Here is a 14,795-nt window from a genome sequence, read left to right as displayed (position 1 = left end):
GTTCATTCAATGGCAGGCAGAGAATCAGCTTGCTCCAGAACAGGTGGTCCTGATAGTCGACCCACAGCTTCCTCGTGCGCTCTGGCCAGTGAGCAGGATAATCATCACCCACCTGGGAGTAGACGAGGAGGGGGACTGCACAGCCACCGTCAAGGTTATAGTCAAGACGTATGTTCCGCCTGCCACCCAGCTCACCCAGCTGCCCGAGATCAGCGACACAGAGGATCAGCCCTTTGGATGTCAATTGTTCTCAAATCAGACATTTGGGGGCGGCTGTACAAAAGCCCTACCAGATGAAGTCCAGTGATGCGTGATTGCCCCCTAATGGGGGGGAAGAAAGGCCACTCAGAGATCCCACATCATTCCAAAGCCCTGATTCTCAACAGAACAAAGCCATGGAACCTTTGAACCCCAAGCATGCCTACCTTTCGTTTAACCACCGTTTATGACAACTTTGCCTTTGTCTCAGCTACGTATACTTGCAACATGTTGGCTTATAATTATAACTCATGTCCAAACCTGTACGTATGCAACCTTGGCAGCTATAAGTCCATCACCTCTGTAATCTGTAATGCTGTAAGCTTCTTACCCGATCTCAGCTCGGAATGAAGCATATAAAACCCAGCCGGATCCATCCGCACATCCCTCCAGAAGCACCCCGATTCTGTCTAGTCCATAACCTGCCGCCTCACCCAGCAGCCTCGAGTCCCACTCATGTCTTTCACTTTAAGGATCTTGAGCTAAATATTGTAACTTATTTACAGATTTTAATAATCCAACAACCATATAATAATATGCAAAACACTCTTACACACAGTGTGTGATTGTCACTGTAACATAATTTTATTTAGTGTTATTATGGTGTATAAACACGCCCACATCTCCAAGGGTCTGTATCACCCACACCCCTCCCCAACATGACGTCAGGTCTAATGTGATATAGAGCTCTTCTCATCGTTCACAGCTTCCAGCCTGAAAGCATCTTCATCCAGCCTCCAGAAAACAAATAAAACGAGAAAACTAACGCCGTCGTTGGCTCGGGTAAGGCTGTTTAAATATTACTATTGTTTTGAAGAGAAATCAACATTTCATTTATGCTGTTTCCTGAAATTATTTTTTTAAATTTATTTTTTATTCGCATTAATCTCAGCAATCAAGTTATAGTGGAAAAATCTGTAAATTAATCAAATGGCTGTTGGATAAGCGGGGCCATTCTTACTTTGTCTCAATAAAATGTGCTGAACAACATGCTTTAAGTTTTTTTGTCAAGACTTGTGTTGCAGTGATCATTTTTACAATTTGGTCAGATTCATGGACAGGTTTGGTTATGGTTATAATTACATTTTTTTTTAACATAATGTTAACTATTGTCATATGGAAAATCTTCCCTCTTCTTTCCAATTGATCCTTTCCCATCTCCCTTTATCCTCCACCACAGGGCAATGATGAAGCTCAGTTTGTTGTCCCTTCTCAGCTTGTCACTTCTTCTGTTTCATGCCCATTTTTCACTTGGACGAAAAAGTGGAGGCACCTCTGGGAAAGGCTCTAGCTCCAATAAGTCCTCCTCATCCAACAATGAGAAAACCAAAACTAGCAGTAATGCAGGCAACAGAAACAATCAAGGCTTCGTCTCTGAGAGTGGATCCCCCAAGCAGCAGGGAGACAACGCTCCTGGTGGAGGAGGTTATGGCCATGGAGGTTATGGAGGAGGTTTTGGTGGCCGTGGTGGTCATGGTTATGGTGTTTATGGTCATCCAGGTTATGGTGGTCATGGTTATGGTGTTTATGGTCATCCAGGTTATGGTGGTCATGGTTTTCATGGTCGTGGAGGTTATAAACCAGGAGATGGACCCTACAGAGGCAGTTATGGGGGAGGGTATTATGATTATGGAGGTAGATACATCAACCAGAATCCAAACAACCAAATTCTTAGCCCTCATTATGTTAACAGTTTTGGTGATGGAGGCCGTGGTGGTCGACGTGGCTCTGCGTTTTATGACAAAGTTAAAGTCATGGGCAGATCTCCATCCCATGAATCCAAAGGGTTTGGCCACACTGCAGCAAGGGCAGCGAGCGGAGGGGCTGTGGCAAAAATGGCTGTAGACTACGGGCTGGGAAGGTTCCCACGCCCTCCCTTCCAGTTTCAAAGCCCCGAGGAAGAGTATTACTACAACCACTACATGTACAGGACCTACGGGGTCAAGTCTACTGATGCCAACGACTACAGCAGAGATTATTTTTACAGTAAACCCCTGGAAAACTATGAAAGACACATGAACACCTGCATGAAGAATATAGAGCTTCTGCCTGAAGAAAACCAACAGAAAAGCAACAAACCAGCCTTATATACGCCTTCCAGTCCCGTTTTAGCTCCAAATAATGACACAGACAACAACACTGCAGCAGACAACTCCTCAACCTCCACAACTCCCAACCATCCAAATCAACCTGAAGCCAAGCCGCCGTCCCCGACTGCTCAGATTCCCAGTGAGTCCACTGCAGACCGTGACAGTGACACAGTCAGCATTGTGGAGATTGGCTATCCAGCACTTATTGAGCAAATAAAGCTCAGGAAATGCTTGGAGAGGTACATGGTTTACTCTGAGAAGTACTTGGAAATGAGGGGAGGGGCGCAGAGACTGGAAACAGGATCTCAGATGGTTTTAGTGGGGGTCACCAGTACTCTTCTGATGCTAATGAATAGCAGCATGCTGCACTGAGGCTCTTATTAACACATGAAGCAACGTTAAAGAAACAAGGGAGGAGAGGAAAATGAAAAGGGGACGTCTCCCCTCCTTTTATGTGCGGTCTTGATGTTTTGCAATACTTTGCATCCTTGCACATATGGATTTGGCCGATGAATGTAGGAGCAGCAGGACCTCAGTCTGCAGGGGACTGGGCTGGGGTGGAGTCCCAGTAGCTGGACTGGTGGAAGAAGAGGTACTAGGAGCACTTCCAATTTTCCCTTGCCCAAGGTACCAACCCCAAATGCTCAGAGCACTTCTCCAGGACACCTTACTCACTCCTCAATGACTGCATGTGCATGTGTTCTTTGTATCTACTAATGTGTGTACCAAACAGTGTAAAAGCGGTAATCACCCCACCCTTTGGGGGACTAATAAAGTATGCTTCTGAACTGCATTGCATGCTGGAAATACAGAATGTGTTCAAGAAACGGTGTTGGTTGGACATGAGAGCCTGGCTCTACAAATTGCACTTCTCCTCCTGGGAAAAGAGCAAATGTCTTTATCCTTTTAACTGCACTCAGATGCTGCAGCCTTTGTTGCCAGTGAGAAATTTCCCCTGTTAAAGTCCATTTAGTCTCCACTTAGACGAGCCCACTGAGGCGCTGACCTGCAGACTCCTGCTGGTGGCTCCATGCTGTGAGTTTATGCCCAGAGGAACTCTGCTCCATTATTCTGTTGTTTTTGTTTTTATTTATCACCTTTGGGTTGCTGCAAGCTCACAGTTGTGTGAATGTTGCTCCAGATTCATTTAGGAAAAACCTCAATCCTAACGATTATCAGCATTACCTGAAATGCTGTGATGGTGATAATGGACTTTAAATAACATTAATCCACATTTACCACATTTGATCGTTATGAGTGCATCATTTAGCCATTACTTATTATTTATCTCTTGGTAGGCCCTCTGTAAGTTCCTCTTATAAATCAATAAAAGGCTTCATGTTCTGCCACAGTACGATCAATAAAACCACTGGGCTGTAATTCTGAATGACATTTCATAATTAGTCAGTTGGAGCAGAATCTAACATTAATGAGACTTTGAACCCATATGAAAATCCACTGGGCCGACTGTTGTCTGGTCAAACCCATTTTCATTTATTCACATTTATCAGTAAGGTTTAAATATAATATCTGCGCTCTTGTGGATGTTGTATTTTCATGTGCCTTCAAATGGGAATGACAGTATTTCTTTCCCACATGTGCTGTTTTCTTTACTCAAGTATCAGAAATGTAGAAAATTCATTATAATAAATGAATAGAAATCAAAATTCAAAATAATCCCAGAAAGAAAATCGCCAAAATACACAATAGTAAGAACAAAACAAACCAAAACATACCAGTTTACATTATTTTTATTTACATCACAACGTTGAACACCAGCACAGCAGGTCTACAAAGCAGCATAAAATATACAAGGTGATAGAACATATAAAAGCAAATAGATTTGAAAAGTGACTAAATAAATAAATAAGTTAGGAGGAAATAAGATTAAATGTAGTTAAAATATGAAGTTATTGCTCTCAAATGCTGAAATCTAAATACCCTGACCTCCTGATGTGGATTGAAACATGATTAAAAGTCAAAATTATGTGGACCTCCACAGAATAAACTAGATTAAACACTGGTTTATATCACAAAAATGTGGCATCTTAATTGCAGTGTCTGGAGAGACTTGGCATAATATGGAATCCATCAGATGAGTTCTAGCTCTAAATGCTGGCCACCCAGTGGCCCATGAGCAAGGCCATCAGGGAGGTGATGATGATGATGCTGCTGTAGGCAGGGCTGCTGGACGTGCCGCTGTAGTAGTACTCCATGTCTCCCGAAGCCTCTGGCTCATTGGAGTATCCTCCTCGTGGATAGCCGTAACCCCTTCCATAGCCCCCTCCGTAGCCCCCTCCATAGCCTCCATAGCCCATCCCGTACCCTCCATAACCACCGTACCCGTACCCAGGACGGCTGAGTGCAGACCCTATCATTGCCCCTCCTATGGCTCCGGCTGCAGCCGCCCCGGCTACCTTCCCTGCACTGGGGTTGCTGCTCTGGACGGGCCTGTAGGCCTGGCCGGCGCCGCCGCCCCCCCAGCCACGGCTCTGGCCCTGGCTCCGACCCCAACTTCGTCCTCCTCCGCCCCGGCCGAAGCCACCGCCGCCACGCCGCGCCTCAGAGCTGGGCAGCAGTGAGGCAAGGAGCAGCAGGCAGAGGGTCAGCGTGAGGGGCAGTTTCTGCTGGGACGACATGGCTCCTGCATCATACAAAACACAGAACATTAATCTCTGTTGCACACACACACACGCACACACACACACACACACACACACACACTATGTAGCATGAAATAGTGTAGTCAATTCATACATTTAAAAAAATCACCAAGAAAAAGCATCAATACACATACAAATACTGCTAATTTTTTTTTTTAAATGGTTTAAAATCTGAGCAAGTATAAGAAAAACTATACATCAACAGAAGAGCATGTATTTGAGTACAATTGTAATATTTGTCATATATTACTAATAAGTATTGGAATTTGAGAAAGTTTCAAATGTTTTGTAGCAGAAATGAGCATCTTATTTTTAGAGTAGAATTATAATTAGACAACAGCCAGTTCTGTCATTTTAGTGGACTTAAAGGTACATTTGTTACTATTAATATGAGCAAAGTACCTGTAATCTGTGACCTGGACACTGAGACCATCAACATTCCCTGAGTTATTCTTACACTGCTAAATTAGAAGCAAAGATCAGATGATGTAATCCAGCTTCAGTGAAACCTTTTTATCCCCAAAAGCCAAAGTGGCTGACCTGAGATCAGCCGTCTTAATCTCTAAAGCCCATTCATATTGAACTGCAGGGCCCGTTTCATTCATGCTGCAGCATCTACGAAACCCCTGTTGTTTTCCTTTAATGAAGTTTACTCGTAACATCAGAGCAGATTAATGAACTAATCAACTAATCTATATTTATATAGTGTTCTTTACAATCAAAACTAATGAGCAGAATATGTTAAGTTTGTCACTTGACTACATCCACTCACAAAACACATCTTAGACATTAGACCTGTTTGCATTTAAAATTCTAGAACTCCGAAAAGAATATTGTGACTTTTAAAACCTTTAATATCACAACACAAAATTTACTTCACAGCCAAAAAATAACCAAACATCAAACATCGGTGCGACTGTATAGAGAATAAAATCTGGCCCGCATGTCAAATACTGATACTTGATCATGAAAAATATGCCGGTTGTGTACAATTGTTACTGACGTAGAAATAATAAAGCCCCCTGGCTTTGATCTTGACCTATGATCTTTGGAAGATCCAGAATTGTAAGAATTTCTAAAATTTCAGCATACATAATCTCATTTTTATTTAAAGAACTTTATCGGTCAAATGTCAAATTGATTTTTAATTCATACAAAGAACATACTGGATTTTAAACAACAGAAAACATAAATATGTTGAAAAACAGTGTGATTAATATCAGTAATGCGTCTGTGGCATTCCAGTCGTCCTCAGGGAGCGTCTGCTCTAATCTGTGTTCACTTAGACGAGGACTCGAGCTGTGATTACATTCAGTTTAATCCCCACACTCAACTTCAATAACCCACCCATGGCAACGCTCAAATACTCCAACATTGGTGGAATCAGTTGTTCGTTTTACAAATTCTAGAAGAAACAGCAAATATCAACAATTGGGCATATACGTCATTTCACATGTTCTCAAACATGCAACGCACACAACATGTCGGTCTTTTGGGAGGAAACGGTCTTACCTGCGCTTTGTTGGACGGTGCTTCTTGTTTACAGCGCGTTCCCAGTGAGAAGTGTTTCAAGGCCAAGACGTTATCATCCAGATCACCGTCTCCTCCCAGCTCATTGGCCGAGTGCACTAAGCTGCTGTTCCACTGACATCACACACGTATAAATACCTGGGTCTCTTTGTGGGGGTGCACGCCTTTCTAATTTAGACTCAATTATCTAACCTCAGCAATTAACCTGGGTGACCGTTTTCTCTGGAAACTTCCGCTGCGACATGTGTCACAATAAACAACACAGATTCATCATTACAGAACGCAGAGATTTATAAGTGATCAGCACGGGGAAGGTTACCGCCAGCGTTCCTCAACTTCATTTTTATTTTAAATAACAACTGTTGTGAGAAAAAAAATGACATTGTTCAAATGCTGATAGGTTGTTACAGTACAAAAGCACAAAACCTCAATGGGCACTAGAAGTACAACACACACACACACACACACACACACACACACACACACACACACGATGAGCTTTCGACATTAGGAGACAGAAACCGACAGAAATGCTGTGAAATACTCCACACCATACACCCATCACAGCTGGCGTGACATTGTGCTTCTTCAAACATTTAAGCTGTCACAAAGCTTTTTAAACTCAGTGTTACTGTTTAAGAAATTTAAACACCAACAACAAGCTATTTAAATTTTCCTATGAGGATAAATGGGCGGAGAACTGAAGACAACTCAAAGTTTTGAGCATGTAACTTTCCTAGAAATACACTGTATGGACGAAAAATAAATGAAAAATAACTAAACTGACTTCAAAATCAAACTGCTACAAATTGAAAAATTAACGTCTAATGGAGCAGATGTGTGTTTAGACTCAAAAAAGGTTAAATGACACATTTCATTTAATTTAATTCGAAATCTGTTCACAGTTTTAAACCATTGAATAAAGAATTAAAGGGGATTTAGTGGCCTTTGTGCTTGTTTTCACACTATTTCAGATCTGTGCTGTTGTACACATATAGAAGAGACATCACGCTCATATTTTCACGTGGAAGTATTCCTCCAAATTCGGGAATAAAATGACTGTAAACATTCATTTGAAAGGTAGTTATCACCGTCGGAACATTAACAGACAGCCGCTGCATAAAAGAGAATTTCAATGACGTCACGCTTGAGAGGCCCCGTGTTCTGATCAGTTCAACACTGACTACACATTTCTAACTTAAGTCACCCTCCTGCACCCACCCACCAGGTGTTTGTGCTCTCAGCCTTTCATCAGGCACTTTACTGGGACACTCTTGTGTTTTGTGCTTTGAATCGATTTTGGCCATCAGGTTGGAAAGCAGCAGGGACCAAAACAGGATATTTTTAGGCTCTTTCTGCCCCAGAACAGAGGAATCTGACAGCCTTTTTTTCCCTCTGTTGTGCACGACGACGGAGAGAAAAGCACAGACGATGACTGGACTCATTAGAAGATACAGCAGACATGCACAAACGTACACCGCACATGTGAGTTCTGAATGTATGCTGACTGACTGGAAGATATGTGGAGCAGGATAATTGCTGGAATTCTCTTGGTTCCTCTCACTGGGGTTTTGGAGAACAGATCACCTACACGTTGGGCCCTCTGGAAGACAACCGAGCTGTTTTTCAATCATACACCGCAGATAAGTATACCTGCAGGGAGGGGAGGAGAGGAGAGGAGAGGAGAGGAGGGGAGAGGAGGGGAGAGGAGAGGAGAGGAGAGGAGAGGAGAGGAGAGGAGAGGAGAGGAGAGGAGAGGAGAGGAGAGGAGAGGTGTTTTAATGTTGAAACCACCAGAAGTGGAATGATTGCGCTCTGAAAGTGGTCTCGTACTTTCTCTGAAGTTTTTGGACCTCTCTGTCCTCCTCCTCCTTCAGTTTGGTGATAAAGCTCTGCAGGACGGGCATCTCAAACTTGATGTACTGCGCCACCTGGTGGAAAAAAAAGTTAAATACATGTTTGAGAGGCGACAGCACAGGATTTTTTGGCTGCACGCTGCAATGAGCACAATGTCTGGCATAAAACAAGAGGCTAAAAAAGCTGAGACAGGTTCCATTACATCATATGTCACTTCTTCTCCGAGGTCTTCTTCCATGAGGAAAACTTTGCAGACCTGCTCGCATGGACCCTGCATGACTCTCAGCGGCAGAGGATAGTCGCTGCGCTTCAGTTTTACTCGCTCTGAAACACCAACACGCAGGAGGATGTTTTTCTTCATGAATGGATTCTTACTGTACTAGTTTTACGCTGGAAGTCTGAAGGAATCCGTGGAACCTTCGTCACTCACCTCCACTTGCATGAACGAGGTAGATTGCAAAATCATCGGGACTGTTTTCGATTTTAAACTTGTTGAGGAGGACTCGTAGCACCTGAGGGGTGGTCATGCAGCTGTTGATGCGCACGTTTGTCACCGAGCCGTAGGCCGGAGTAAACACGGCGGTCTGAGGGGATGAAATAAATTAACGGGATGGATGCATACGCACAAATCAACCCTTCACTCTAATCGTGTCTGAATGTTATTTTCAAATCACCTTATGGTTGTAGAAATGCCCGTTGATGGAGACTCGATGGCGTCGAATTTTCCTCTGGTCACTCGGTGAGCGACGCTGGCCCCGTCGTAAGACCCCGGCATCACTCTTTGTCCTGAGAAGTTGAGCAGAGGTCTCGCTGTCCTCTGTCAATATAGAAAGAAGAAAATCTTATTCTACTCTTCAAACATGAACCCTATGGTAAAGTACACAGTAACATTTTAGACTGCCCATCACCTTCTGACTGCTCCTCCATCACACCATTACCCTCTGGGTGGCTGTCCGGTGGTGTCACTTCCACCGTGGGGGGGCTCTGCTGTGGCACCTGCTGAGCATCGGTGCTGTTGGAGGAATTTCAAATTCAAAAAACAGGGGAGTTTCTGTTGAAATCTCTGCATACATACAGCAAACACCTCATTTCCTTTCCTTTTGCTACAGGCTGCGTTGTGGTTTCTGTGCAGAACATGTAGCTACTCCTGTGATCTGTGGAACAGGAATAGCCTCTCCAGATAAATGGGATTATGAGATCTGGAACAGCTTGAGGCACAATCCAAAACCAGCCAGAGATAGTAGGTGTTTAAAGGATGACTGGTCAAAGGACGCTCCAGCAGATGATCTGCCTGCTGTTGTCACACAGAATTAAATCTACACTAAAGAAGAATGCCAAATGAACCCTTGCCTCCTGTGACACACTAGATATAATCTATATCTGCCCCCAGTGACCTCCTGTGTTTTACCATTTCCAGGCATCGAGGCGAAACCGTACCCTTCTGGACAACTTACCCTTGACTGTCCAGATTACAACCCGAGTGCCAGGACGTAGAGGAGGGCGGTGGACGGATACGCTCGTGGTCGTCCTGCATCTGAAGCCTGATTGGTCGTCGAAGACCCCAGAAGATATTCAACAAGCCCTCAAAGATCAGCTCCCCCTCTTCCTGTTAAAGCACAAGCTGCCATCAAAACACAGCCCTACATACGAATGCATAGTAGGTGTTATTACCCCTATGAGATGCTGAGGACAGTAAGACAATAAGAGTTCTGCTCGACGGGATGAACAGTAAAGCAGGAAAGTACAAACAGTCATGAAGAAAGCTGGAAATACACACTTCTCTGTGCCTGAGCTGAAGATTCTGCCCTTCATAATAGAGGTTGTATGTCTTCAGGTGCGAGAGGACTGCTGCCCTGGAGACACAGGTGTGAAGTCGTGAAGAGGAAACATGGGAATCATTCTTGAAAAATAAAAGGCTATATCAATAGATTTCATCATAGCATGTCAGAGCTATTCAGAGTTATTCACTATGATCATAAACTGAGGGCTTCCCCTTTAGGTTTTAAAAGAAATGCCAGTTTCGGCGCCTTTAACAATATCCTTACAGATGTTTCTTTCCTCAGGAAGGACTTCGATCATATGCAGTTCAGGTTCATAAAATCTCCACGCAGTTATTGGGTCCTTACTTGCTAATGAACTTGTTCTCGCCAATCGGAACCCCAGAGTGTGCCTCGTCCATCCTTGGTGAGCATGGGAGGGGCTGAGAGACAGAGCAGCAACACAGAGTTAATTATGTCACCCATCTGATTCAGTCTCATGACTCCTCATGACCAGCGACCAGCATGCAGAGGTGAAGATGTGCAGGGTGAACAGGGATCACGTCTGCGTTCGACACCGACTGCCACGCTAAGGCAAAATGTCAACAACTGCTGTGAAAGGACAGACTATCAGAACTGGAAATGAATCAACAGAACCAGTATAATACTAAAAGAGTGTATTGCACAGAGCACTTCAAGTCTTAAAATGGTATTTGGGCAGCGATGAAAGGATGCAGCCATTCAGCAACATCATGTGGGCATAAAACTGATCAGCTGACTGCCCCAACATGTGGCATTAGCAGCTCCTCAGTGTGCAGGATTGCTACAGGACTCTTTGCACAGGGGATCTTTAGGATGCAAAACAATTATCACCAGTGTGTTTTTCTGAAAACAGATGGTAACTGTGTCATGATTATAAAAAAAAAATCAACTACATTACTTAAAAGGCCACCGCAGTTTGTGTGACTGCACGAGAAGCCTGTGGTGAAGCAAAACAGCTGCACTTTCCTTACCAGCAGTGTATCACCATTTTATCACACCGCTCTATTACCAGAGTCACAGATATACGCTGGAAAACACCCGCACTAAAGAACATGCAGCTGTTTTTAAGGGCACCCACTCAGGGAAACGGTCTGCTCGACACCGGAGCCTCAGGAAGGAGAGTAACAGGTGAGAGAAGGCAACAAACATAAACCGAGACGGATGGTTTTAGCTGCTTAGACACTGAGCTCGTCCCAGTCTCCAGGCAATGGGGGCGCTCTTTCATATTTCCTTTATTTGAACTGGGGAAAGTCTCATTTAGATCAGAGTCTTTTTCAAGGGCATGCGTGCGCTAAAATGTAAACTAAAGCACGGATTATGAGTCGTTATGTAACTTTGGAAATCCAGTATTGTCCGTCATTTATCTTTACAAACACGCTGGTCTTAACTCAGAGTACAAAACTGGGCTGGGCCAGTGCAATTATGATATTAAAACTACAACAAATAAATAATCCTGGGGACAGCTGTCGAATCGTGTTCAGTATGACTGCCGGCCTACCACTGATCTTACCCCGAAACGTCTGCACGATGCTCTTCACTCGCCACAAAAACTGAGCTGTGGATGTAGAGAGAAACAGTGAAAAGGTTATTCAGCACAGATCCAGCTAGGAGCCCTTTTATCCCTCAATTGTCGGGTTATTTCGGCGTATTTTCTTATGAATTTGACAGCAGCTGTGGAAGCATGTGGGCGTTTGAAGGAAACACTTCTCTTCCGTTTATTCAGTTCCTCCTTTACTCAGACTGACATACAGGAAGCTGACGGCAGCCTTCACACAGCATCATACTTCCTCAATTCAAGTGTCACGGATGGATTATCAGGCACAGCAGAGAGAGCTCAGGTCACATCTAATACCTTAGCACTTTCTTCTCAACCGTACAGTCACACCAACCATATCAGACCACAAATATGTTCAGCATGAACATTAAACACAGCATGCTGATAAAAACCTGTCAATCTGAGAAACACTGTGTTCCTTATAAAAGGGCACAAATTAAATATTAATCATCCAATCACCCTGTTCCCCCTGCAATTAATATTAATATTTCATCACCTTTATTAACCTTTCAGCAACACAATGGAGATCATGAGGTCGTGGTCAAGGATGGCTGTACGCAGACATGCGGCTGCCAGTCCAACCAAGACAATGATGTAAAGGCCTGCCAGGTCACAAAACCACAGTTGCCTGAATTCTAATCTTCTTTATGGTGTGACCATCTCCTATAAATCACATATTTGCTGTCGATACACTTGTTACCACGACATCCATCACCACTTGCAATGTTTTCCTTGGATGCTGATCTCGGACGACAGAGTTGGGGAATATTTCCGTGTTATATTGATGTTGCAACATGAGTAGAAGGTTTGCTGGTGTCGTACTGTAGTTCTATGACAACGTTCGCGTTTCCTTGGCTGCACAGACGACATCACAGTTAGCAAAGACGGCAGTTACTTCTCCTGTATGATTATTCATGTGTTGTTGATATTCATTTGGCCTCCAGATAACCATCAAATATGCCATAATGATGCTCATGTCGACTATCCAGGCCAGAGAAGTAGCCATGGGTTGACCCTTGTACTGTGTTACATTATTAATAAATGGTGAATTCTCTCTATTATCATATACATTATGCAAAGCAGAATATATCGAAGCAAACTGACCTGGAATTATAGGAGGACCTCTCCTATTTATAGATTATATTCACTGTTTTTACTGACTGCAGACTATTTCTCAGGATAACAGCCCATAAATTTCTGTGTACAGTGCCCTCACATTTTCTTATCAGGTTTCTATGGTAGCCTTTTCTCTGCTCTATCTCTCTTTCTCTTCACTGTTTTACAGGTTCCCCAGCTTAACTTCAATATTTACCTTGTGTGTAGTCCTTGAGCTGGTCCCTGAGCCATAGCCACAAGTTACGCTGCAGTCATGCTCCTCTGCCTCATTCCGACTTCTTCCTCTCATGCTATGTTTTGTCTTGTGTCCTTCAATCCTACATTCTGAAATTTAATTGCCAATGTCCAATAGTAGTCTTTCTAAATTGGAATTTTTCCCTTCTCTCTTACCACCGTTTCCCCCTTTTAACTTTTCTTTCCTCTCTAAACAGAGTCAAAGCTTTAATCTCGCTGATTAAAAGTCAGGATCACAACTTCCTGCCTTCCGCCCCCTCCTCTCACCCCCTTTCATTGACACACATGTCAACTTGTGTCCTTCCCTCCAGCCCTGCTGCTTTCAGAACCTCTTCTGTCAGCCTTTCTCCGAAATGGGTCGTGAAAAGATCCAAAGATCCTTCAATCAGATCACAATGACACCAGTAGCCAATCTCCACATCAATAATGCTGGGTCTCATTATTGTCACCATTGCCATAGCAACACTGAAAACACCTTAGCCCAACCTGATTGAACGTGTCTCCTTCGTCTTGTTACTTGTGCAGCCATTGTCAAAGAGGTCACAAAAACAGAACTGAATAAATGTGCAGAAACTCAACCTTCCTCCTGCATCTGTACTTGTTTATGACTAATCACCAGCCCCAGCTAGTAATAAAACTATTTTAAATCGTGATTTAGACATCTATTTGTAAAGTCTAAAGCATGGGGTGTAAAATTAGGATTGCAGGGGTTTGCGCAGCATTCTACAAGCTTGGAGAGAAAAGCATTTAAGCAAGCTACGTTCAAACTTTTTGAGATGAAATCATATTTTTACCAAAAAAGGATCTCTCTCTCTCTCTTACATAACTCGTCTTTTTTTATTATTAAAATGCTCTCACTGGTACAGCCCAGATGTGACTACATGCAGAATTTCACCGAAACGTTCAGACTGAACCATCGTGAAAAGTGCTGTGGGGCGAACCAAGTCTCACCGCGTGTGAACGACTAACGCCTAATGTTCCCCATTTTTATGAGAGTCGACTATGATTTTACAAAAGTAACGAACGTCGCCCTTTTTGGCTTCAATCCGTGAGTATTTAAGTCTTTAAGTGTTTCGCACAAGAGTCCCGCTATCAAAACTACACCCATTCAGCGCCTCAGACAGCGTCGGGGTCCGCATACTTAGCTGCACCGACGCCTCCGTCTCATTCCTCCCCACTTTGGGGGCTCGTTTCTCGGCTCACCCAAGCGAAGGCGAAGGCTGTCCGGTTCTCCTCTTCCTCCTCCGCCCTCTCCTCCTCCGCCCTCCGTCTCCTCCTTTCTCCCCGTTTACTCTCTCCTCTCTGACCGACGACGACGAGTCCCGACGTCCGTCAGACACGCTCCCCTCGGCGGAAACAATCAGCGGCGCTCGCGCATCCAGGACAGCGCGAGACGTCCATCTGTCGCGGCGGAGCTCGCGGGGGTCCCGGCTGTCAGCCAATCAGAGAGCGACCCTGACGCCCCTTTGTTCGCGCGACGAGAGATGAATGAAGACGCACAATGAAGTCAGTGCCCCCCCAATATAGGGGTTTATTTTATCTCCTAATAAAGGAAAACAAGTTCCGCCCTTAAATCGTTTCTATTTCCCAAAATAAACGATACGATTCTAAAACTTTAATCTGATACAATATATAATATGGGCATACTGGGAGCTAGCCTCTTGTGTAAAACTGGAGATTTTTTATGCTGCAC

General features: G+C 43.9%; 3 protein-coding genes across 9 annotated transcripts; 1 reads left to right on the top strand and 2 right to left on the bottom strand.

Moving 5' to 3' along the window:
- Positions 1–1,010: 1,010 nt before the first annotated feature.
- prp2 (prion protein 2) lies at positions 1,011–3,406 on the top strand. 2 transcript variants are annotated; one of them, XM_029828967.1, is made up of 2 exons: positions 1,011–1,036; positions 1,434–3,406. In XM_029828967.1, exon 2 carries the CDS (start codon positions 1,443–1,445, stop codon positions 2,718–2,720), a length of 1,278 nt encoding a protein of 425 aa, XP_029684827.1. In that variant the 5' UTR covers positions 1,011–1,036; positions 1,434–1,442; the 3' UTR covers positions 2,721–3,406. The 2 variants fall into 2 exon arrangements, with proteins under 2 accessions (XP_029684827.1, NP_001072109.1); NM_001078641.1 differs by lacking the exon at positions 1,011–1,036 and having other exon boundaries at positions 1,405–2,730.
- A 681-nt stretch (positions 3,407–4,087) lies between these two features.
- On the bottom strand, positions 4,088–6,561 carry LOC101061144 (shematrin-like protein 2). The gene is given in 2 exon segments (NM_001308664.1): positions 4,088–4,992; positions 6,524–6,561. A coding segment is annotated over 1 exon segment (531 nt). The 5' UTR covers positions 4,988–4,992; positions 6,524–6,561; the 3' UTR covers positions 4,088–4,456.
- A 253-nt stretch (positions 6,562–6,814) lies between these two features.
- On the bottom strand, positions 6,815–14,530 carry rassf2a (Ras association domain family member 2a). Of its 6 annotated transcripts, none has more exons than XM_029829194.1 (11): positions 14,306–14,530; positions 11,708–11,752; positions 10,525–10,598; positions 10,176–10,251; positions 9,853–10,004; positions 9,307–9,410; positions 9,073–9,215; positions 8,829–8,982; positions 8,601–8,722; positions 8,375–8,472; positions 6,815–8,194 (listed from the first exon to the last, which is right to left on the bottom strand). In XM_029829194.1, the coding sequence occupies exons 3-11, from the start codon at positions 10,575–10,577 to the stop codon at positions 8,125–8,127; spliced, it is 972 nt and encodes a 323-aa protein (XP_029685054.1). In that variant the 5' UTR covers positions 10,578–10,598; positions 11,708–11,752; positions 14,306–14,530; the 3' UTR covers positions 6,815–8,124. The 6 variants fall into 6 exon arrangements, with proteins under 6 accessions (XP_029685054.1, XP_029685056.1, XP_029685055.1 ...); XM_029829196.1 differs by lacking the exon at positions 14,306–14,530 and adding an exon at positions 14,244–14,281; XM_029829195.1 differs by lacking the exon at positions 14,306–14,530 and adding an exon at positions 13,065–14,211.
- Positions 14,531–14,795: the final 265 nt, after the last annotated feature.

The sequence above is a fragment of the Takifugu rubripes genome, chromosome 21 (assembly GCF_901000725.2).
Source record: "Takifugu rubripes chromosome 21, fTakRub1.2, whole genome shotgun sequence".
NCBI classification, from domain to species: domain Eukaryota; kingdom Metazoa; phylum Chordata; class Actinopteri; order Tetraodontiformes; family Tetraodontidae; genus Takifugu; species Takifugu rubripes.
This window is presented reverse-complemented; position numbering and strand designations above follow the sequence as displayed.